Below are 22,719 nucleotides of genomic sequence, written 5' to 3'. Positions count from 1 at the left end.
GGCTGGCTACAAGAAGCGTTTCCCAGCTGTGATACTTGCCCAAGGGGGCAGTACAAGGTATTAACTCTGCAGGGTGCCCAAACTTTTTCAAATACCATGTTTTTGTTTTGTTTTCTGTTTTTTTGAAAGTGTAAATGATGGAAATAAAATTGTTTGTAACGTATTATACAAATGTCTATTCTGTCATTTGATGCCTTTTGGAGTTTTTTCCATTGTCTCTTGGCTTCTTTATGCACATTACTGCCAATTTTTACCTGGGGTGCCCAAACTTTTGATCCGACTGTATGTCTTATTGGAACTACAGATCCGCTACGCAATCTGGCAAACTTGCATAGTGCCATCATAGCAGATAGAGAGCCGCAGAAGTGCTGTTTACCCTGTCACCCGATTTTGGAAACATTATTTCAAGGTACAAAAAGTTCTCTAGTGTTGCTTTAAACTAGCAAAAGTGGATTGGTACACGCCCTAAACGCAACATTGAGTCATCTTGAGCTTGACTCCTCAATTTGTCAGCTTTGTGCGGTTGACCCCCTTTGAGTTGTGGGTCAAAGCTATAACTCACATTCTGAGAGTTGAAGCAATCCCATCAGAGAGCCGCTGTGTCCTCATTCCTGTGTTTCCCCAGTGTCCGGCTGCTTTTGATCACTCTAACAGAAATGGATGGCATTCATACAGTGCTTAGATTACTCTGTGTGATAAGGTACCGCACTGGGTTCAAGAGAAAATGAAGCCTGTTCCTGATTGTGCATCCACCCGTCTAATGGGAGGTAGCCAGTTTGACCCCAGACGTGCCACCAGGTGTGATTGCAACTTCAAAATCAGTTTCTGATTTATATGTTTTGTTTATTAGGCAGCATTATGAACAACCTGATACTAGATCTCTGTCAACTAATTTACTTTGAACTGGGTTTTTGATGATTAATACAATTAGATAAATAAGGTTTTAGCCTATAAGCAGGTATGTTTACCATGATAACCATCTTAGCTTGCTAACCTCTGCTAATTAGCACTAAACACAAACTAGGTATTTAGTCATAAATCAAAAGTATTATAAACATTTTTCAGCTGGTGATAGCCCTAAAAGAAAAGTTAAAGGATCTCCAATTGATCCCGAGGGAAACATGAATGTGTGTTCTAGTTTCTGAAAATCACAAATGTGAACCTCATGGTGGCGCAAGAGGAGAAGTGGATGGACAGACTGACTCACAGATCAACATTTCCATCTTCAGATTAATGCTGCTAGCTTGGCCAAAAAATCTGAGCAATTTAAAGAAGTGTTTGTGGGTAAGAAGAACATCTGCAGACTATTAAGTGGTTTCCTGAACATAAGGAAAAGTGACTACCTTGCATCTTTCTAACAAACATGATTGACCGGTTGTATATCCTTATGAGATACTCTAAGTTATCTACATGTACGCTGTCAGTTGATGGTATCATGTGTTGCTTAGTTGTCATAGTATTTGATAGTGAACATTATGTGTTTACGCTGCTTCCTTTAAAGGGTGAACATAGTATGCAAGCACTGAAGACATGAAATGGCAAAAAATCTTCACTCAACGTCCACTTTCTATTTCCATGTGACAAAAAGCACTTGCTAGATTTAATTAATGAAAACACTCTTTGAAAAAACCCAATGGTTGTTTTATGTATGAAATGTTTAGTTCTAGTTAATCAGGGGTGGTTTATAGGTTGCACTATTATCTTGTGGCTGCTGTAATATATTTTCTTTATTCTTTATTTTGTGTAAAGTAGAGTGTGTTGTTGTAATATGTGTAGTAAGTATTCATTGATACGTTAAGAGAAGAAAATTATATCATATCACTTTGTCCATATAACAGACATAATATAGGCTCTAAAAATAGTACATTTCATAATGTGAGTATCTTTTTAGATGATCAGTTGACAAGATAATCGGAAATATATGAAAGTGTGTTGCTCGCAAGACATCATCTGCCTATTTGAGCAGCAAAAGAAGTGTATGATATGCAGTGTCTGCACTTAAGATGTATATGAAATATAACATATTGCTATATCTACTCATGTTGTAAATCTTTCTGATGGAATGTATTTGTAAATAACAAAACAATATTCTCTCGCAGTACACATAGTTGCTTTTAATAGTTAATTATATTTTGCGGCCACACATTGAACTGACAGTAATATGAAAATGTTTGCAAGTTAAACTGTGAGTGAGACGTGTTAATATTGGCGTTAGAGGGAATAGTTTGGTATTTTGGAAAATATGATTATTTGCTTTCTTGCTGAGAGTTAGATGGGAATTTTGATACCACTCTAACGTCTGTACATTAAAAAGTAGTGCAGAAAAAGAAAATGAAAAAAAGAGAGGGACGAACGTGGTGCAGAGTTCCTAAGAGAAAGATAATGCACATATATATAAAATAGTAAGAAAGATAAAGGGTTTGTATACACATTATGCAAATAATATAGTTATTGGTGTATCAAAAGTCTTGAGAATTAAATATTGCACAGTAATTAAATTAAATGGTTAAATATTAAATATTGCACTCTAATGAAATTACACAGAATTCCAGTGTCTTTTTAAGTATTAAATACAAGTATTGCACAGTAGGTGGGAAGAAGAAATCCGGGGTCAGGGGCCAGGCTGTAAAGTGAAGTCAGCGCATGTGTGAGTTCAGAGTGGTTATGGCTTTTGGGAAGAAACTGTTCTTGAGTCTGTTAGTCCTTATTCTGAAGCACCTGTAGCGCTTTCCTGAGGGCAACAGGTCAAACAGATCAAAGCCAGGGTGGGAGCTGTTCATTGTGCATTGTGGGATTGCTAGCAAAAATGTACCTTGCACGCCATGGACTTTTTGTTTTATTGTGAGCACTGAGCTAATGTCATATTGTCCGTAAAGTTTACATTCAGTGAAAATGGCAGACAGTAAATTAGATTAAAATGGCAGACAGTAAATATAGTGCAATTTATAGTACATTGTGAATGATTTCGGACACAGCTGTTCAACAGTGGGACTTGTCAGAGCAGTCACCGTAGCAAACACCCATGATGCTGCACCAAAATAGCACCAACACATGAGTAATTGTTCCCTTCTTCTCCCCGACCCCAATTTATCTCTTCAAGATCCCGCAGATCAGCTATGCGTCAACAGCCCCGGAGTTGAGTGATGACAGGCGCTATGATTTCTTCTCACGGGTGGTTCCTCCAGACTCATTCCAGGCCCAGGCCATGGTGGACATTATCCGAGCTCTGGGCTGGACTTACGTCTCCACCATCGCCTCGGAGGGCAGCTATGGAGAGAAGGGAGTGGAGGCCTTCACACAACTCTCCAAAGAAGCAGGTAAGGAAAGATGATCAGTGATGGGCACAAAATAAATTATAATCTTTTTTTTTGCATGTATTTCTATGATTTAAACTTACAGTTTTTTTTCCCAGCGTAAGATCAGTTTTTTGTTTGCAATTCAGCGTAAAAACTGTTTTGGGTGGATGAATTATTGATCTGTTTGGCAACCTCTCAGTTAGTCCCCCAGTGAATTGTGGAGTGTTACTGGAAATGTAGACAGAAAAAAGGAGAGCGGATACCACGTCCCAATAATAACCATGGCCTGTACCCATGTCACTGTGACAAAATGTAACCATTTCAGCTTTTTTGCTGTGTGCACATTCAGAAGAAGAATTGTTTGAAAATGTCTGTCTTCTCTTTAGCCAGCAGAGAGGAGAAAGAACAGTCTGGCTACTGGTCATTTGGGGGACATGAGTTTTGTTTTACACTCTGGCTTTTCTGTTTCACTCTACCTCATTTTTTATCCCTGTTATGGAGAGTGTAGGGCTCTGCCAATGGTAATGGTGGTCAGTCATCTATGTGGTCAGTCGTTCAAACCACTGTGGTCTGGTTGTGAGCATGAAGCAGGGTTTTGGATATTTAGTTGTTTAAAAAAAATATATATATATATGCCTGCCTTCTTTTGGTACCATCTCTAGGCATTTATCTCAGAAACCATCTGATTAAACATAGAGAACTGAACCACTGAATGGGCTCGAATGGAGCTATTAGAATCAGTCTTGTTCTGTGGTTGCTGTAATGTAACATTAATGGTGATTGTTTAAAGCAGTAATGACCATTTCTCAGGTTTAACAGCTGACTTTAACTTTGGGTTTTGGGAGGTTAGAACAAGGATGTTGAAGAGTATTTACAACTGAAATTTGCATTCAGACAAGGTGTTGTGGTTTTGCCTGGATCTGGCCTAAAAATTGTGCACCTGCTTGACTCACCTGTTTTTTCTACGTTGATGCTGTTGTTGGCATTTGGTGATACATGTGAATCAGCAGTCACTGCTGTCATCGATGATGGTACAATGGGTCGGCTATCTATGTCAAATCATGTGGTTTACAATCTGCTGCGGTATTTCTGCAAGCTGAGGAAAAGGATGCATTTGTAGAATAAAATACAGTGAGTTTGAACTGACTGACCATGATTGCAACAAGGTTGTAATGCATAACAATTGGGAGCTGTGTGTTTAGAACTATTTTTCCATATTTGTGAAACAATCACTTTAAGAGGAATGTTACCTAGGCTGGAAAAATCCCCCTCCATGATTACACCACACAATAAATCCACACAACTCGCGACAACAGGAGCAAGTGTTTTGCAGCTTCTTACCTCGACCTTCTATGGATCCCAATCCATTTCCTGTAAATCTGCAGAGAGTGATCTCTGTCTCTTCTAATGTACGGAAACCTCTAAAATGAGGAAAGCTAATGATATCCCACAGGCCCTGATCACAAGACCAGCATGCATGAATATTTTATCTGTGTGCATATGTGTCCAGTGTGATCACTCATTAGAACTTTTAGAAGCTGTTTGTGCCTGTGTAATTTGCATCGACAGACAGAGAGAGAGAGAAAGTAGTTTGTATCGGAAACAAATAAGGAAACGTCTCGATTTAAGGCTTGTTTTTGAAGTTTCAATTCATCTTATATCCCGTGGATAAACACAGTTTCTTCTAGCTGGTTTTCTCAGATGCATTTCCCACCAATGTTTTCTTTTTATTTCTTATGCAGTAAACACACAGCTATTATTATGACTCTTGAACAGCTACACAAAGAGTATGAAATTATAAGCTCATTGTTGTTGTTGACTCATCCCTTTGCAACTGAGCTGCAGTCACTTTGCAATATTTTGTATTCATATACAAATGGGAATTATTTCGTCTAAAGAAAAAGCCTCCAGTACCCAAGGCATCCTATCTTTAATAAACACATTAATTATGTTATAGCATGACTGCACATTCAGAGGATTCATTTAAAGGCACTGGCTCTGCACCAGAAGAGAGTGGAATAGATTGAAATGAACAAGAAGCAAACATCTTAGTGAATATGGAAAGAGAGAATATCTTGAAAATACTTGTATGAGCAGATGTATTAAACAGAAATTGCAGAACTGTAAAACAACAGCATTTTTGGGTGGATGTTGTTTGTTTCAGCATCCCTGCAAGCTCATCCATGAGGCCTTGAGACTTTTTGTTGCTGCCCTGTTTGGTTGCACTGAAATGTCAGATGCATTAGTAGGATTCTCGCTTCACCACTTCAAGGAGAACCATCTAGCGGACTAATGCAATATGGCTACCCATTACCCCAAGCTGAGACTGGAGTGATGGTCAGCTTGTATTGATCTCTCCTGTTTTTTTTCTCTTCTGCTTTTTTCGCTCCACTTTCTCTCCCCCTGTTTAGGCACAGTTCCCATTGTGCACCTTCATCCTGGCTCCTGGTGAAGCTGGCAGAGATTAATCTTGTTTGTATTTTTCTGTGTCTGTCTGGACTCAGGCCAGAGCAATGGAGTTCAGTTTTCCTATTTCATAAAAAGACTTGCATTTGAGGAAAGCCTCCTACAAAGTATCACTGTGGAATTGATTACAGCAAGTTACCAACACAATGCATTCATAGATCTAGTCTGAGCTGTGAGGGATGGGGGAACAAAATCTGCCAGTTTATAAATTGCAAGTATAGCACTGATATTTAGCACTCAGAGATGAATAGGGAGGAAGCCTGATGCACCTGCAACCAGTTTAAAATAGACCACAATACTTCTGCATGAACCTTAGACATTACCAAGTCCCAGACCGGCAGTGGAAGGGCACACAGATGTAGAACATGAATGTCACCCGCAAGTCAGCCAATTTTGATGTGCTCCCACATGTTCAGGCTGGGAAACTGGAGAGAGCAGGTCTGCCTTTTGACTGCAGAGGTGATAAATATAATTGCAGCATTATGGATCCCCTGGAGGTTTGGGTTTGAAGGGTGTTCAGTAGGTGGGAGGGGGGTCGAAACCATCAAAAGCCTCCAATTTAAAAGGATTTGTATTTCACTAAGCAAAATAGCAAAGCTGGATTCCTCGGCCCCGGAGTGCATTTTCACAACCGAGGGCATTGAGGATGAATAATTGAAGCAGTTAATGCAGTGCATGACCTTTTGGCACTCAGATAAGCAGAGAACTTCCAGAGGCCTGATGATTTTGGCCATTGTGATCGTTTAGCTCTCTTTAATATATTAATCAAATGTGGAGCAGAGGGTAGGGGTTTACGGTGCATATAGTTTTGATATTCAGTTGTAGGATCATAGGTAAATTAATTAGGTTTCGCCAAAAAAAAGCCAATGTCACAAACCCACTTCTAATGTAAGCAGAAATTGAACATTCTTCATCATTGAGATAAATATAAGACAAACTTACTCTTTCTCTTCACCCTCCTTACTCACTATAAGGGCCGGGTTATGCTTGAAACAACCTAGTTTGTACAACATTCATAGTGTTGCACTCGGTTGTACATACAGAAAGAGCCAGAAATAATTGTGTAAGAACAAAAAGAGAGCTTGACCTCTTTCACCTCCATGCCCTGGCAAATCACTGCATGAAATGGGTGTGAATGTCAATTGGTGTGGGGGGAGGGGTTTCCAAAGCGCTTTGACCATACAACCAGCAGTTCCAATGACATATACTGGCAGCCAGAAGGTACAGTATTGCTACACAATCCTTCTTCTAGTATAAGACTTCAACGAATTTGAGTAAAACACTTTCTCCTCCCAGAGCCCGGCATTTATCTCTCTCTCATCACACATCTCCAGCCAAGACAGACATGCAGCTCTTTTTTAAACCCACTGTTTGAGTCGAGGACTCTTTCAAGTCCACACAGTGCCTTCCAGTGACAGGTGGAGGCGTTCCAACCCACAGCACATCACTCTGGAAATATGGATACGATGCTTGCATTTCCATCGTGCCTGCCTACCTGAATGACTAACTGACTGACCATCTGACTGACGGATGAAGTATTCTGCAGGCATTCAATAATTTAGCCACTGCTGCACAACCGCCGGCCCGCAGCATTTAGGGCAGTCTTAAGCCTGCAGCATGTTCAGCTCGTTGCCCTCTCTGAAGATGGGATTTGCTCCAAAGGCTTCTTATCTTCATCAGTGGCTCCTGTGGTCTCTGTCTGTATTATTGACTGCTGTGACCTATACTTTGTCTCTTTACAATATACCATTATAACTCTTCACACAAGCCCACAGGGTTCTTTTTTTGTCATAATGGAGTTAATGCATTTTCATGAGACTAAAGTTCTTTTTCTATCTCGAATTAATGCTGTGTGATACCTACTGTACCTGCAGACATAAAAAGCCCTGGAACTGAAAGGTGCCGCTAATATGCCAAATTCAGATATTTTACGGTGCTAAGGATTCCTAAAACAGAAACCTAGAAGTGCAGTCTCAAACTGAAATCTGTGTGCTGAAAGAGAGCTTTAGTGCCGTCCCTTGGAGACCTAAAACGCAGGCTGATATGCACAAATGACACCAAGCACGTTTCCCTTTAACAGTATACCAAAAACCCTTAAGCAACAGCTAGGCCATTTGTCGGATCTCCATTTTTATGTTAAGTCCACTTAGGGAGGATAACAGCAACCATCCCAGAGGTCTTTTGGCACATACAAATGTTTTCTATGTCTGTCTGCTGATACTTGAAAAATGAATAGTTACCGTAAGTGGAGGTGTGTGATCTGCCAGCTAAAAGCTGTTTATATCAAAGTAATGAGCCTGAGGAGACTGGCAATTAGAAGATTCCTTCCATTTCTCTGTCGACTCATGGAAACTAAAACTGAAAGGTTATTGGGCAGGCTTTTAAAATGCTTGAGTGGGAGAAATTTTAATAGAGCTTTGCTGTTGACTCGGGACACTGACTGTTACCTCAAATCTAGGTCTACCGTTCTTTCGCACAGATCATATTCTCTGTTCATCCAAAGCGCCTCAAAGGTTAGTTTGTACTCCGCACCTGTAATTACCATGCCAGAGTAAGGCAAAATTCTTTTATGAATTATATAATTTAGCTTTGCCACCTGATAATGAGCTGTTGAATATTACCCTGAAGACAACAATATCTAGCAAACATAATATACATTGCCAAATTTGTAGCAACTATTTAACAATGCACGGAAACAATCATCACCTTTCATCCTGCACAAACTCATTAGTGGTAACCTGTCTGAGAATGATTTATTGTCAGTATTAATATCCTCTTTGTTTGTTATTGCCGGCTGTGCTATCACATTGGTTCAGGGTCCAACAAGAGATGTTTGATAATGACTTGAAATGAAAAGTCAATGGCAAGCTCTTGGATTTTGTCAAATCCATATGAAACCTGTAGCTTTATGTCCCTGTTGGTGTGGATTATTGGATTTGTTATAGCAGATATGTTTATATACACTATCTCTCACTCTGTGAAAGGACTCAGTCAGAAGGCGCAATTTGAGTGTTATATTGCATGCTGCTGTGGTTTTCAGCTCATTGCCAAAATGTAAATATATACACTGTAAGACTATCATTTGGACTCTATAGCAAGCATGACGACATCATCAAAATCTCACTATTGTGTTCAGATGTTTCCATTTCCATATGGATGAGATTTTCAAAAAAACAGAAAAACAGCTATTGTGACCCCAGGGTTTTGTGTGCGAGTGTGTGTACATCTGTGTGTAAGAGTGAGTGAGTTAATGGGTGAGCTAATCCCTGAGGTTTTATCATTTCTTACTCCTCTCCCATTAAAAGGTGGAATCTGCATCGCCCAGTCTTTGAAAATTCCCCACAACCCCAAGCTGGAGGATTATGACAAAGCCATCCAACAACTGCTCGAAACGCAGCACTCACGGGCAGTCATCATCTTTGCCAGTGAAGAAGACATACGGTGAGGAGCGTTGCACATTCTGGCTTCACCCATGTTGTTCAGGCACCTTAATGGCTTGCTATGATAAGGTCTTTAATCTCTGAGAAGCAGCTCCTGAAGACAGGCTAGAGGCACAGAATTACCATTCCTACAGAATGTCTACTACACAAACATACCTCCAACAACACAAACACAACCATGCCTTGGAGAAATAGTGGAGATACAGATCATAAGAAAGCAACAGAGAGAAATTGTCTAACTTACAGTGCCCCATGGGAAATAGTTATGTAAAGAAACAAATACTCAAACATTCAGTACCTGTTAATTCATAATGAATCCTAGTGAAATGTAAAAGAATAGAGGATATTTATGATTGTAACTCCCTGTTATCTTTTAATAAAACACAAAACATATAAACATAATGGACAAAATAACAATAGTTACCCTCCTTTCCCTCTCGCCTTTAAAGGTCCCATTACGCTCATTTTCCAGTTCAAACTTGTATTTTGGGTTTTTACTCAAACACGCTTACATATTTTCATGTTAGAAAATACATTATTTTTCTCATTCTGTCTTTCTGAATATGCCTGAATTCAGCCTCTGTCTGAAACGCTTTGTTTTAGCGCCCTCTCGAAAAAGCCCAGTCTCCTCCGATTCGTAAGCATTTCTGGGTCTTGCGCATCTTGGAGTCTCTGCACCGTTATTGCAGTCGTGGAATGACTGTGATGGCACTGTAACAACACTTTCTACTTATAGTTGTGACATTACAACCATACAGGAAGTCCTGACAGCTTGTTCAAAGGCGTTGTTTCTGAATACCGGCTGTGTACATTTCTAAGTGGATTGAGGGTTTTGATACTAGAACTGCTTTATAATAATAATAATAAAAACATGGATCACTTTTTAGAATATCAGATTAAATGTACATGGCAGAGCTGTAATGCCCAGGCAACTCCTTAAAGCTAGCTGTGTCTTTGTGTAATAGAGATTAGATTACACACATGTGCTCTCTCCTAATCTAAACATGGACGTCCTTGCAGGGGAGTTCTCAATGCCACCAAAAGGGCCAATCAGGTGGGCCATTTCCTGTGGATTGGATCTGACAGCTGGGGGGCTAAGAGCAGCCCAATCCACCAGCTCGAGGATGTAGCCGTGGGAGCAGTCACTATACTGCCCAAACGCTCCTCAATTGAAGGTACGCACACAATGATGCACATACTGTACACAGACTCACACTGCATTTTGTATTGTATTGTTTTCTATTTTACTTTTAATTTTGAAAGGAGTAATTGCCTTCTGTAATCTTTTTGTGTTGTGTGTCTATTTACTTGCACACAAAAAAAAGAGGGGATCTAAATTTCCTTTTTAAAAATTATATATTTATTGTTTTTTTGGGTCACTTGGGGCCAGTAAAAATAAGCTGGGGAGACAACATTAAGTAAGCAATTGTCTATTTACATATCCAGTCGTTATGGAGCAACATGGAGTCATGTTTTTAACCACCAGGCAGATGTATAAGTCCAATTTGAAGCTATTTTCTGCATTCGCAAGAATGGCGTAAATGTTGTTATCCACACATGTCCGCAAGGGTTCGCACAAATCCATATGTGGACGTGCAGCCCAGAAAGTGACGGTGAAGAACATATAAAGTTGACATGAAGAATGGGTAGACAAATTGCTGCCTACTAGCATTAATTTAGGGTTCATCACTTTCAGCAAGCCCTTTCATATTACACATACATTTGGTGTACGCACCAGATGTACTTACCCATTTCTTCAGCAGTTGACAATTTTCTACATTACTCAATGACTTTCGACAATCCTCAGAGAAAGAGTGTGACCTTGTTACAATTTGCCGTGGGTTGTACATGACCGGATTAAAGTCAGTTTGGACAAATTGACTACTCTGTAGATTTTCTCAGCTACTGAAACCACTGAATGTAAACTTTTTCCCCTTGTGCTTTTACGTATTTGTTGTGCGTTGGGAAATCGGTATGTTTGATGTCTGCTGTATGATTCTGGGAAGGGACACAAAAGATTGGGTCTGAGAAAAGGCGAGAAGCATTGATGTTTTTTTTAAAGGTTTTAACATTTTCTGTCAATATAGTCCAAAAGAAATAATTGTTTGTTTTTAGTGCTTTTATTGTGTATTTCTCTGTAAAACTGTAGCTTAAAGTTCAACCAAAAGAAAAAGGAGGACATTCTACTGTACATTGTACAAATTCACCACAGAAATAGAATATTCACAGCATGTTTCATTTTACAATATTTTAAGTTCTGTCCAGTGTCACAATCTGATAACCATTCATCATTTAAATTGAGGAAATTTGAAAGTCTGAGTTTTATGAAGCTACCCATAATTAGGGAAGGTCTAGTGAAGACAAATGTACACTCTGGAGGCAGCGAGAATATTATTAATACACCATGTACCATTGGTGGTCTTTAGAAAAGAAAATTAGCTGAGTCATTCAGCTCTGATTAGCCATTATTACCTTCACCCATGGCTCATCTGATATGACTGGGTAACAGAAAGTGGAGACACTGAGAGACTTTAAAATGTTAAATTCACATTATTCTCAAGAAAATTGTGAAACAAAAAGGTACAAAAAAAATCAATCAGAAGTCTCACAATTAAGTTTTGTCCCAGTTTAGTTCCCTGACCCACATTGGGGAATAAAGTTGCACAAACAAGAGAACAAAATGTAGCATACAATCTTTTTTCCCTTTGTTGCAGCAAGTTAGCCCTCCTCAAGCCAATGCTTCATACAGGCACATGATGCCTGTTAAAATAAGTGTTAAGCTAATACACCATGCCTTCAATCCATTTCTATTGTAATGGATTTAATGAAGGGAAGAAAACCTGCTCAGCACCTGCAGGACTTGCAGCCTGAGGCAACAGGCTGTGGCACCACTTACAATCCCTGCGTTATTTATTATGCATCCTGTTTTTTAATTAATGTAATTTCCTAGATGAAAGAAATGATTAAAGTTCCATGGGGCTTGAGAGGAAGAGGAACCACCGTGGTCAAATTTTGATGAAGTAGTGCTTGCTGGTGTTCTTCCAACACCTAGCAGCCGGCACCACACCACACCACCACCACCACAACACCACTGCAGCAAGTTTCACTTCGTTTCCTCCAGGTTTGAATTGGCTGATAATTGGTCCGGAACTGAGCCATTCTCCTCTATCCTCTACTCCCAGGGTTTGATGAATACTTTACTGGGCTCACCCTTGAGAACAACCGCAGGAACGTGTGGTTTGCTGAGTTCTGGGAGGAAAACTTTGACTGCAGGCTCCTCAGTGCTTCGAAGAGAGAGGATACCAGCCGTAAATGCACAGGTACACAAGTTTTGACGTGAACAAAGCAGAAACATTTATGAATTATTAATAGACAATGCATATTCTACCCTCCCTTGTCAGGTTGATGTGAACTCAACCTTTTGTTTGCATTAGTAGCTACAGATCGTCTGGGGATCTGTTGGGGTTTTAATTCAAACCCTCTTGTCTGCAGCGGAACTAGAAAGTCTTAACACCAGGGGTTTCCGTGCAACGGCTGCAGGACAGGCAGTTTATTATTAGCAAAATAATGCACCACTTATGTTAGTCATACTGTAGTTACAAACCGTCTGCTCCTGTGGCTAATGTCCTGTAACTCTCAAATCCCATATTCCCTCTCTTTCCCCTTAACCCAGTCACCTTGACAACTCAGCAGAGTCGTGCCGTAGGTACTAACTGCACAGAGCCAGAGTACTGTTTATTTAGGTTGAAATAATGGGCCAAATGAGAGAAAGATAGGTGCATTCTGCTTATGCCCTCATTCTGCACATTAACGATAGTGTTGTTAACAGTGATGCCTTCTCGTATTACCTAAACTCTGCCTGTCAACGGTATGACAGGCATTGCACTGCATTCATTATCTTTGAGGTTGATGCCTGTGATGTGGGATGCTGTATTAGTCTTGCTTGCATACATTATGACTCTAATGACAGTGTGACACAAATTTTTATTTTGCTGAAGGATTTTGCTTCCTTTATAATCTTGTTTTGCTTTTGTCATGCGTCAAAGATGGAAGATGCTCGACTCAGTGAGCCCCACAAACCCTCAATGAAATGCCTGTAAATGTCTTTATCTTTTTTTCTGGCTCTGGCTGTACTACTCGCTTTATATTCTCTTTTTCTATACTTCAAACCAAGCTGATAATTATGAATGTAAAAAAAAAAGACAGGAGGCATTCAAAGACATGTGCATTTAGCTCCATATGCAGTGCTGTGAAAAGCGAGAAGGTTGTGTGTGGGTTGAAATGTTTGTTAAGTTCTGAGAAATGGCCAGAAATGTCAGCACCGATTGATTTTGTTTTTCAGTTAATGCAAATCTCCCACATTATTATATGTGTCCTATTAACATCATCTGCCCCTCCACTGAGCTCTCCACGTTAGCTATAAGCAGCTATCACTGAGAAGAAAATTGTATTTTAGTATTCGGTGTAATTTCCTTGATTGTGCAGTTTTGTTAAGTGGGAGCTTGGATATTGAAATTATGATGATGATGATGATCATGATGATGATAATTATTCAAAGTAATAGTAGGATTTTTGTCTCACTATTGAGTTTTTTTGTTGCTCTTTGAAATGCAGCTTGTATCTACCAGCAGAATGAAATAGCTAATTCAGCTCATAACAAAAACAGAAATCCAGCTGAGGTTGTACATTACATATTCAAGCAGAGAATCAGCAGTGTGAGGCAAAACCTTTACAGCAGCCCATAGCGAAAGGGCAGTGCACTGGGAAGAGGATATACAAGAGCAGGAAGCTACTGTAGCAGAGTCGGTTATCAACGTTTACGGTGATCTTCATCACCTTGCAGATTAGACAAGTGAGGTCCATTCTTAGCAGTACACCGCAGTAATTTAATCTTAGCCTGCTACATTTGTCACAAACACTTTGTCTCACAGCTCAGCTTGATATTTTCCACGTGGGAATTGACTGTGTCTTCTTATTTGAAACGCCACATCGGTCCTTTAGGTGTAATTCTTACTAAATCCCAATTCAAGTCACTGAGAGCAATTGGTAGATGAAGGAATACAAATGAATTGGGAAATGATGGGGATTTCTGAGAGGATGTAATGTATAATGGCTCATGGTGTAAATCCTCCTCTTTCCTTTTCTTCACTCAGGCAAGGAGCGCATAGGGAGCGACTCCAAGTACGAGCAGGAAGGCAAGGTGCAGTTTGTGATTGACGCGGTGTACGCCATGGCCCACGCTCTCCACAGCATGCACAAGGACTCATGTCCTGATCATCCTGGTGTTTGTCCACAAATGGAGTCCGCTGAGGGAAAGACTCTGCTGAAGTACATACGAAACACCAGCTTCAACGGTGAGTCACACATTGTAAAAGTCATCAGATGCTTACACAATGTGTGGATACAAAAAGTCATTCCTTTATGCAGAGTTTTGGAGGATTTTTAATAAAATAAACTGTCAATTACAATAATATACTTGATTAAAAAAAATGTACAGTAGCAGACAAACTTAGTCATTCAAGTAAATGTGAAAGTGTGTAAAAACGTTTGATTGGTACTCTATAAACACTAATGACCTTAAGGATGAACTATCTATGAACATAATGAGGTAAAACAAGTTAGTTAAACAAAATAAGCCTACTGACTCTACTACTTTAGTTAAAGGGATAGTTCAACATTCTGGGAAACATGCTTATTTGTTTTCATGCTGAAAGTTAGATGAGAAGATCAATACCACTTTCATCTCATTTCTGTACCACAGACTGTATAATATTAATGGACAGCACTTGTGTGACTTCACCCATTGGTTTGTGGAGATCTGCTATCTGTCCACAAGTTTGCCGTTACGGGTGCAGCCATCCTGGTTGCGGATGTGACAATTTTAGATGGAGAGGGAGGAGTGAGGGAGGAGCCCTTACACTCTACATTATGTTACACACTTTCACTGGCAATCACATCATAGCCACGCCCTAAAAAAAACCCTGCTGTAGCGCCGATTTTAAAATCAACAAGACCATAATTCAAAAAATGAACATCATTCTGCGTTTCAGAAGACTTAAAACAAGCGATTGAGACCATAAACTCATTTTGAAAATGTTTACTGAGGTAATTAATCAAGTGAGAAGTCTTCTCATGGACTGCTACAGAAACCGACCTTCTTTTACAACCGCACGTGTCGCATGAACCGGATGCGCTGTCCATTAATATGTAGTCTATAGTCTGTTTGCTAAATATAAAGCTACAGCCAACAGCTTGTTAGCTTAGCTTAGCACAAACACCGGAAGAAGTTAGCGCCACTCGGGTTTAAAGCTCACTAATTAACACAATACAGCTTGTTTGTTTAATTCGTACAAAAAAAGTGTGAAAACACGTTGTGGTTATGTCCCTGAGTATTTCTTGGCGGGCACACAGGTCCTCTATACGAAAGATTTCAAACAATTCAAGCAGCGCTTCCTGTCACCTAAAGGGGCGTGGCCTCGTTTGAACGAGTAGCGAACACCACGTGGATAGATTAAAAGTTATATTTAAATAATTTGTTTATAAGTACCAGTCAAAAGTTTAGACTGGTACTGTATACTTTGGTGATTATGGGGCAAAAGAATAGCTCATAATCTGTGTCCACGTCTACTTCTCCCGTTGGAATCAATACACTCAGGATCTGCCGCTAATCTCCTAAAGAGGCGTGGCCGTGGAGGAGCCCACGTGACACAGATACAGGAAACTACTCTGAGTTGGGGCGTCTCGGTTCTAAACTGGGTCTGGCAGGGAGCAGTTACTCAAAATACAGCCTTGGACCTGCATGAATCTTCTCATCTAACTCTTGGCAAGAAAGCAAATTTCTTAAAATGTTGAACTAGTCCATCAACTACTACTTCATCCTCCCGAGTATTTACTCTACGCAGCTGTGTCTACACTAATCCACAGTGTCAATTTAAAAAGCAATTTAGAGAAAAACTGAATTGTGGACATATAAGCCTGAGTGAGTCATCTTAGTTTCAGACTATAACAATAGGCAAATGGGTAATAAGTTAATATCATCTCCTCTGTTTTATACACTGTATGCAGTTGCTTGCGGACTGGCTACAATTTCAATTTACATACACTTTCATTCATAGCTTAAAGCACCACAACATCATCTCGATCTGGGTGACTTTTTGAGCCAATATGATATATTATGGTTCTGCCAGTATTTGAACCTCTACATTATTCAGTGCTGTACAAAAAGTGATGGGGGAGATACTTAACAATTAATGGCAAATAGCTATTAATGACAACTGCTCTGAATTGCAGAAGTGAGTGGAGGAAGATAGCCAAATGGGAGATGGGTTTAAAACAAGAGAAACCTTTGTCATTACAAATGCAGTGGCTTGTATGTCAGCCAGTGATCTTCTGACGTACACTGTGTCTTCACAAAGTGTTCCAGATGAGGTTTAGCGGTTTAATGTAAGAAATCAGCATCATCGTCTCACCAAACTGGCATATTTTTAAGAGTTCATTTTGTCTCTTTTCAGATAACACTCTACAGTGATGTTTTATATGTGGGAAAATACAATACTTAGTATGTACTTTACTGGGATAGACACATTGTACTAAAGATTTGCTGAAGATATGTTGCTGTTTGTAACACTCGACTTCGTTTGATTTTGTATTAAGCTATATACAGTATCTTTAAATGTTACAGTTACGGCTGAAATTCAAAACACATTTTTCACAGATTTCACACATCTCCGCAATTTAAATAAAGTGCCATTTGTCTACCCGCAAGTGATTTTTGTGTTAGCGGGACGCCAGGCAACATCAATCTCTAAAATTATATTTATCTATTAAAAGATTGTTCCTATGCACATTTTGTATTTTTTTCACAAGTAAAAGCAACACATTGATCAAGTTTAACAAGACAAAAAACTATTTCCAGTTCCTCATATACAAAGCATGTCAAAACAATCATCATTGAGCTAAAGGCTAAAGAGCTGCCTGCCTTTCTTTAACACAGTCGCTATGGCAGCAGTGTAGAGTTCCAGCTGGAGAAAAACCTTCAGATTTTTAGGTGGAACTAAATAAACAGAATATATGCAGTGCTTGAATTTCAAGGAGACCTTAACTCAGCAGATTGATGCATGGGACAAGAATCTGCTGTCCAATCCCAACAACCATCTGGGGGTGTGCTGACTTTTTTCCCGATTTTTTCAGCTTCCGAAAAACATTTACCTTAGCGTGGCACTGACAAAGAAAGCAGTTAATTTCTTCCGAGCCAAAAATAAGATCACACCTTCACCTCCTTTACTTCTTCCTGTCATGCCTTTATATTCTCACATTCTGTCAACATTTTACTGGCAAGCAGAGGTTGTGCTGTTGTGGCTCTATCAGGCATATCTTACTGCCCCTTATTGCATTGAAAGAATAGAACCATGCACATTATCCTGTGTATGTGCCACTGCTAATGTATGTTTGAGAGCGGAGTGTAAGCCTCCTTTGTTGATCTCCCCACTGTGCTGGAGTCACAGAGCAGAAGAGTGAGAGGCAGAAAAAAAAGGAGAGAATAATGATGCGAGAGAAACACAGCAGTGGATCCCCATTCCACCCACACTGCTCGGCACAGCAGCAGGGCACTTTTGTCATGTATTAGTTCAGAGCCACATGCAAATGCATAAATCTTTCATCTTAGACAGCGTTCTCACTAAGGAGCCTACACAGACCATTTTACTCCCTTGAAAATATCAGGGAATGGAAAACAGAAAGGAATTTATAATGCCTTTTTATCTGCAAACACAGAGACACCACTTAATTATTTGCTCTAAAACTGAAAGAGCGCCAAGTGCCCAATCACTCATGTCACTTTCCTGAATGATTTTGTGTTTGTTTGTATGCTGTATGTTTACGCTGGGGTGTAGAATAAGAATGGTATTCCTGTCATAGCTTTTGTCAATACTTTTACAACATCTTTCTTCATTCACAGTGTCAACAAGTCTATGGTCTGTCTGGTAGAAGCAGAAATGACAGGACGGTGACGGCCACCCACCAAGTTCTGATTAGGCTTTCACATTTGGGCTGAGACTTTTCACCATGGGCTTCAGAAACACACTTGAAGTGATTCTGAACTCCTGTCCTGCTTCTGATGGGTTAAATGACTCCGGTGGTGCCATTTCTGCATTGTTAATGGAAAATATATGTGCTGTCACTTTGCAAAACAGCAGATAGTGAAGAGTTTGTGGCCATGCATCAAAATGAAAATGGGCACTAAATGTCTCATAAACTGACATTTGTAATGTTTAATGGTGTCACAAAGTCAAAAAGGAACATTTGGGTGCTTGTCCACAGTATTTTATTAAAATAGCCCCATCCATCGTTACCTTGAATGGGCTTTTTCTCTTGCTACCTCTGCCTTTCTTGTTTTACAAGAGTCTTTTAGCCTGAAACTTTTGTAGAATGTTCAATGACAAATGTCCTTGGTAGAAAAACTAGAGGGAGATGAAATTCCCTTCTGGCTAAAAACTAAGGAAAAGGTGCAGTGGCCTTCCATCCAAAAGCCACAAGCTCTGTTCTAGATACAAAAGACAACATGTTCCAAAAAGTGTTTTGGACACATGCTCCTTGTCCTTTCTCCTCACTTTTTTTTTTTTTTATAGCCAGAGCTATTAACGTACTTAATTCCCATGCCAAATGTCATCAGACTCCCCCTGTCCCATTTCAGAAATGGTATCTCCATTCATGCTTACAAGCTACTACTATATGCAGTGCCAAGGTGAACAGACTTGTAAAATGCAGCAGTTCATTCTCTCTCAGCATTGTGGGATGGTAAAAATGACCTCATCAACAATGCAGACCTCATGTATAAAATGAAGTACTACCGTTTTCACCGATTAATGCCATTCAACATTCACTGCTGCGAGGAAGATATCCTTTTGACTGACATCTGCGTTAACAGACTATCCGGCTCACAATCTGCAGTCATAATTGAGTGATATACACATATAGACACAACTGACAGGCTTGAGAGCTTGCACAAATACAAATTTAAAAACCTAATTTTCCTCAAGCGTAATATTTCAGGTGTCCGCAATTCTCTCTGAGCTAATTAGTGAAATCTTCAGGGCTCTGCTTGAGACAGGCTGCTGCACACTGAGAGCAGATGGGGACCGTATGATGCTTTGGCTGACCTGTTTATCCTCCCTACATCTCCTGTTGTTGTCCACTGTGTGATTGAAATGCATTACTTTTAACCTGAAAAAGTGTGCGTTAATTTGAATTTCTGATATAAGAGCACAGCTAAAAGTTCATAGACTGTATCTAAGCAGGCTTTGAATATGAAAATATATTCCCCCAGAGGCCATTGTGCAGCCATGATGATGCATAGGAAGCAGGTGAGGAAGTGCTATATTGGTCAGTAGGGAGTGTGCTCCACTGTACGTTATTATCATGAAGGTTGAAGATATATAGGTCATTGTGTTTGGAGGTTTTAACTGGGAGTAACAAACTCAAACACTCTGTGGATCTTTGTTTGGTCCATGTAGGCCACCGCACTGGGTTAAAAGTTCATGTTTTTCTCTTATTAGAAAAGGTGCTGTGCCCTGTCACACCAGCGTCTAACACTTTTCTATCCTGCTGTCCTTTCGCTGCATTTTCTCTCTCTCCCTCTGTACAGGTAGTGCTGGCACCTCTGTTGTGTTCAACAAGAACGGCGATGCTCCAGGACGCTATGACCTGTTCCAGTTCCAGATGACCAACTCCTCTACCCTAGAATATAAGATGATAGGACAGTGGGTGGAGAACCTCCAGCTCAGGGTATGTTAATTTATGATAACACAGATGACAGACACACAGTGTCAAATTGTTGTTTAAATGCTTGTACGTAAACAGGATGCTCAGTGAACATTTACAAGCGTGAAGACTCTGTTTTCTCCGGAAATTGAAATCCCTAACGTGACAAGGGGGTGCACATTATTTGCATTTCAAATACGGACAGAGCTCAGGCTCCTGTTTTACTTTCAGTCTAATTGGTGTATTTTAGGTGCAAGAAATAAAACTGTGTGTGCAATTTAGCAAGAAAAACAAAATGTTTAACTCTCTACCCACCAGAGAAATGTTAAACATTCTTCAAGTGTAATATTTTCCTTCAACAATGAATAGAGAAATATGTCCACACACATATTTTAGTTGATGTGCTGGCTGTTATTTTGAAGCCCTACAGAAAGCTACAAAGCTACAGACTTTATTTACTAAAATATAGAATTCAAATTTGAAACATTTTCAATTTTCAAGGTTTTATCAAAGATTATGTGCCAACAGCTGCTTTTACAAGAAAAAAAACATCCAATTAAACCAAGAAATTATTTAAAGATCAGTGAATGAAGGGTTATACAGTGTGGTCATTTTAGTCTGTCACATTTGTATGCTGTTGCAAAGGGATTTGATTGTTTCTACCTGTAAAAGGATGCAGGACTTGATTTGATAGATCAACATTACAAAGAAAAAAACAAGAAAGTAGAAATAAAACAGGAAATTAACATCCGACTTTACTCCATTGTTGGAGATCACTCTACTCCGACTGCATAGGTTTGGAGGAGTGAGTGGGTGGAAGAAAAACATGTTTTTAATCCATGTGTCAAACCATATATTTTCAGTATTTGGCAGCAGAGAGCTTGCCAAGATGTTGATGTTGTTGGAGACTGACCCCTAAAAAAAACAACTCCCATCTTCCTCCGGTAACCGCTCAGTAGATTTTCCTGCAGGTTTTACTGAAGATGATAAAACTCTAAATCTATTACCACATTTTATCAGATGGAATTTAAGGTGCACCCAGCAAGATAAATCATATGAAAGCTCTGGGTACATCACAGGGAAACTGAAGGATTCAAACTGGAAAATATGTAGAAATGCTATGTATTTGATTTTTTTTTTTGCACATTAAAAAGACAGTGGAACCATGGGATCACAACATAGATTGGGCATTTTTCATTTCACGGGTGCTTTAAATAACTACCTTCAAAAAACTACTGTCTAATACTGCTATCAGGAGAGGTGTAGAGATGGAGACAGCTGCCCTGCTGCTTTTATAGGTGCAAGGTGTTGGTTTGTAGCTACTATGATAGATCTCACTGTCATAACAAGAATGGGCTCGGGTGATTCATGTGGACAATAAAGAAACTTTATGAGTTGTATTTGGATTTTAAGGCAAATATGGTTTAAAAATTGCCCATGCTGTACGATAGGATGAAGCCTGAGCTGAACATTTCTATGTATTTCTGTGTAACTCAGATTACACACAAAAACATTTACATACTGATGAGCTAACATTTACATAATGGCTCTCTGGTTTACAAGAATTAAACTCAACTGAATGGAGTGGATGGCACAGGTGGGGATGTTGCTGGAGATTTGTGATTCATTTTGTTTTAGTATAATTACAAACTAAATGTTGTTACAATGCAATTATGTTTCAATGCATTGACTATCACTTTGTTGAGTAACACATAAGTAGCAACCTAGGTTATCCTGGAATTTCGTAATGCGGTTCCAGCTCACAGAAACTCAAATTGTAAAATTAACAACAAAAGACAATCCCAAATGAAAACCATGGCAGCCGAATGAGTCCAAGGTGTCTTGCTTCCGGTCTCCATGGAAACAGAGCTGTTGGTCTCATTACTGTTTCGACACTGTGTGTAATCGGGAGGTTTTCAGGAGAGCACCGTTCATTGTCCAAATAACAAATGTCACTTTCACGCCCCCAGATAAATGGCAGATGATAATCTATCCAGACACCACACAGAAACAATACATTTGTTAGACTGTGTGTGTGTGTGTGTGTGTGTGTGTGTGTGTGTGTGTGTGTGTGTGTGTGTGTGTGTGTGTGTGTGTGTGTGTGTGTGTGTGTGTGTGTGTGTGTGTGTAATTATTGGTTTAAATTCTATTTCACACCACAGAAATTAAAAGATGAGCAATGAAGAAAAATTGTAGGAATATTTGACACGTTGGGGAATACGTCTATTCCCTTTTAAGAGATAGATGAGAAGATTAATGCCTCCCGTGGCTGTATGCTAAATATGAGCAAGATTAGTTTAACAAAAAATCTGCCTATCAGACCCTCTAAAAGCACTTTAGTGCAAAAATTAGCTAAGCTGAGGTAACTGGCTGCTCAAATATAGCTTCATATTAAACACACAGATGAGTGGTATCAATATTTTCATTTAACTCTCAACAGGAAAACAAGTATGGGTATTTCTCAAAATTCCTTTAAAAAGTTTCCTGTCGAATTTTCATGTGAACAAAAAAAAGTTAATATTACTCACTAAAACATTTGCAAAGCCAATTTAGTATTTCAAATTAGGCACTTTTCTTCTTCCCTGCATTGCTTGGTACATTGCTGTGTTTCTTAGCACCTTACTGCCACCTGTAGTTCAGTGGACTAGTGTGAAACCATTGGCCGGACTGTGTATTCGTTTTTTTGATTGTTAAACGACAGTGGGCACAACTGAAGCCACATGTTCAAAATTCTAACTACAGTCTGCACTACCAACAGT

The 22,719-nt window shown here is 39.5% G+C and overlaps 1 protein-coding gene across 2 annotated transcripts in view; it reads left to right on the top strand.

The window, feature by feature from the left end:
* Positions 1–22,719, top strand: part of grm7 (glutamate metabotropic receptor 7) — a 63,599-nt gene that overhangs the window by 24,534 nt on the left and 16,346 nt on the right. For both annotated transcript variants that reach the window (XM_032521911.1, XM_032521912.1), the window contains exons 2-7: positions 3,101–3,317; positions 9,068–9,203; positions 10,223–10,377; positions 12,385–12,522; positions 14,356–14,556; positions 19,845–19,984. In XM_032521911.1, the coding sequence (XP_032377802.1) occupies positions 3,101–3,317; positions 9,068–9,203; positions 10,223–10,377; positions 12,385–12,522; positions 14,356–14,556; positions 19,845–19,984 (987 nt within the window). The remainder of the gene's footprint in view (positions 1–3,100; positions 3,318–9,067; positions 9,204–10,222; positions 10,378–12,384; positions 12,523–14,355; positions 14,557–19,844; positions 19,985–22,719) is intronic.

This window comes from Etheostoma spectabile, chromosome 7 (genome assembly GCF_008692095.1).
Source record: "Etheostoma spectabile isolate EspeVRDwgs_2016 chromosome 7, UIUC_Espe_1.0, whole genome shotgun sequence".
Taxonomy (NCBI): Eukaryota; Metazoa; Chordata; class Actinopteri; order Perciformes; family Percidae; genus Etheostoma; species Etheostoma spectabile.
The sequence above is the reverse complement of the archived record's forward strand: the minus strand, read 5'-3'. Positions and strand labels throughout refer to the sequence as shown.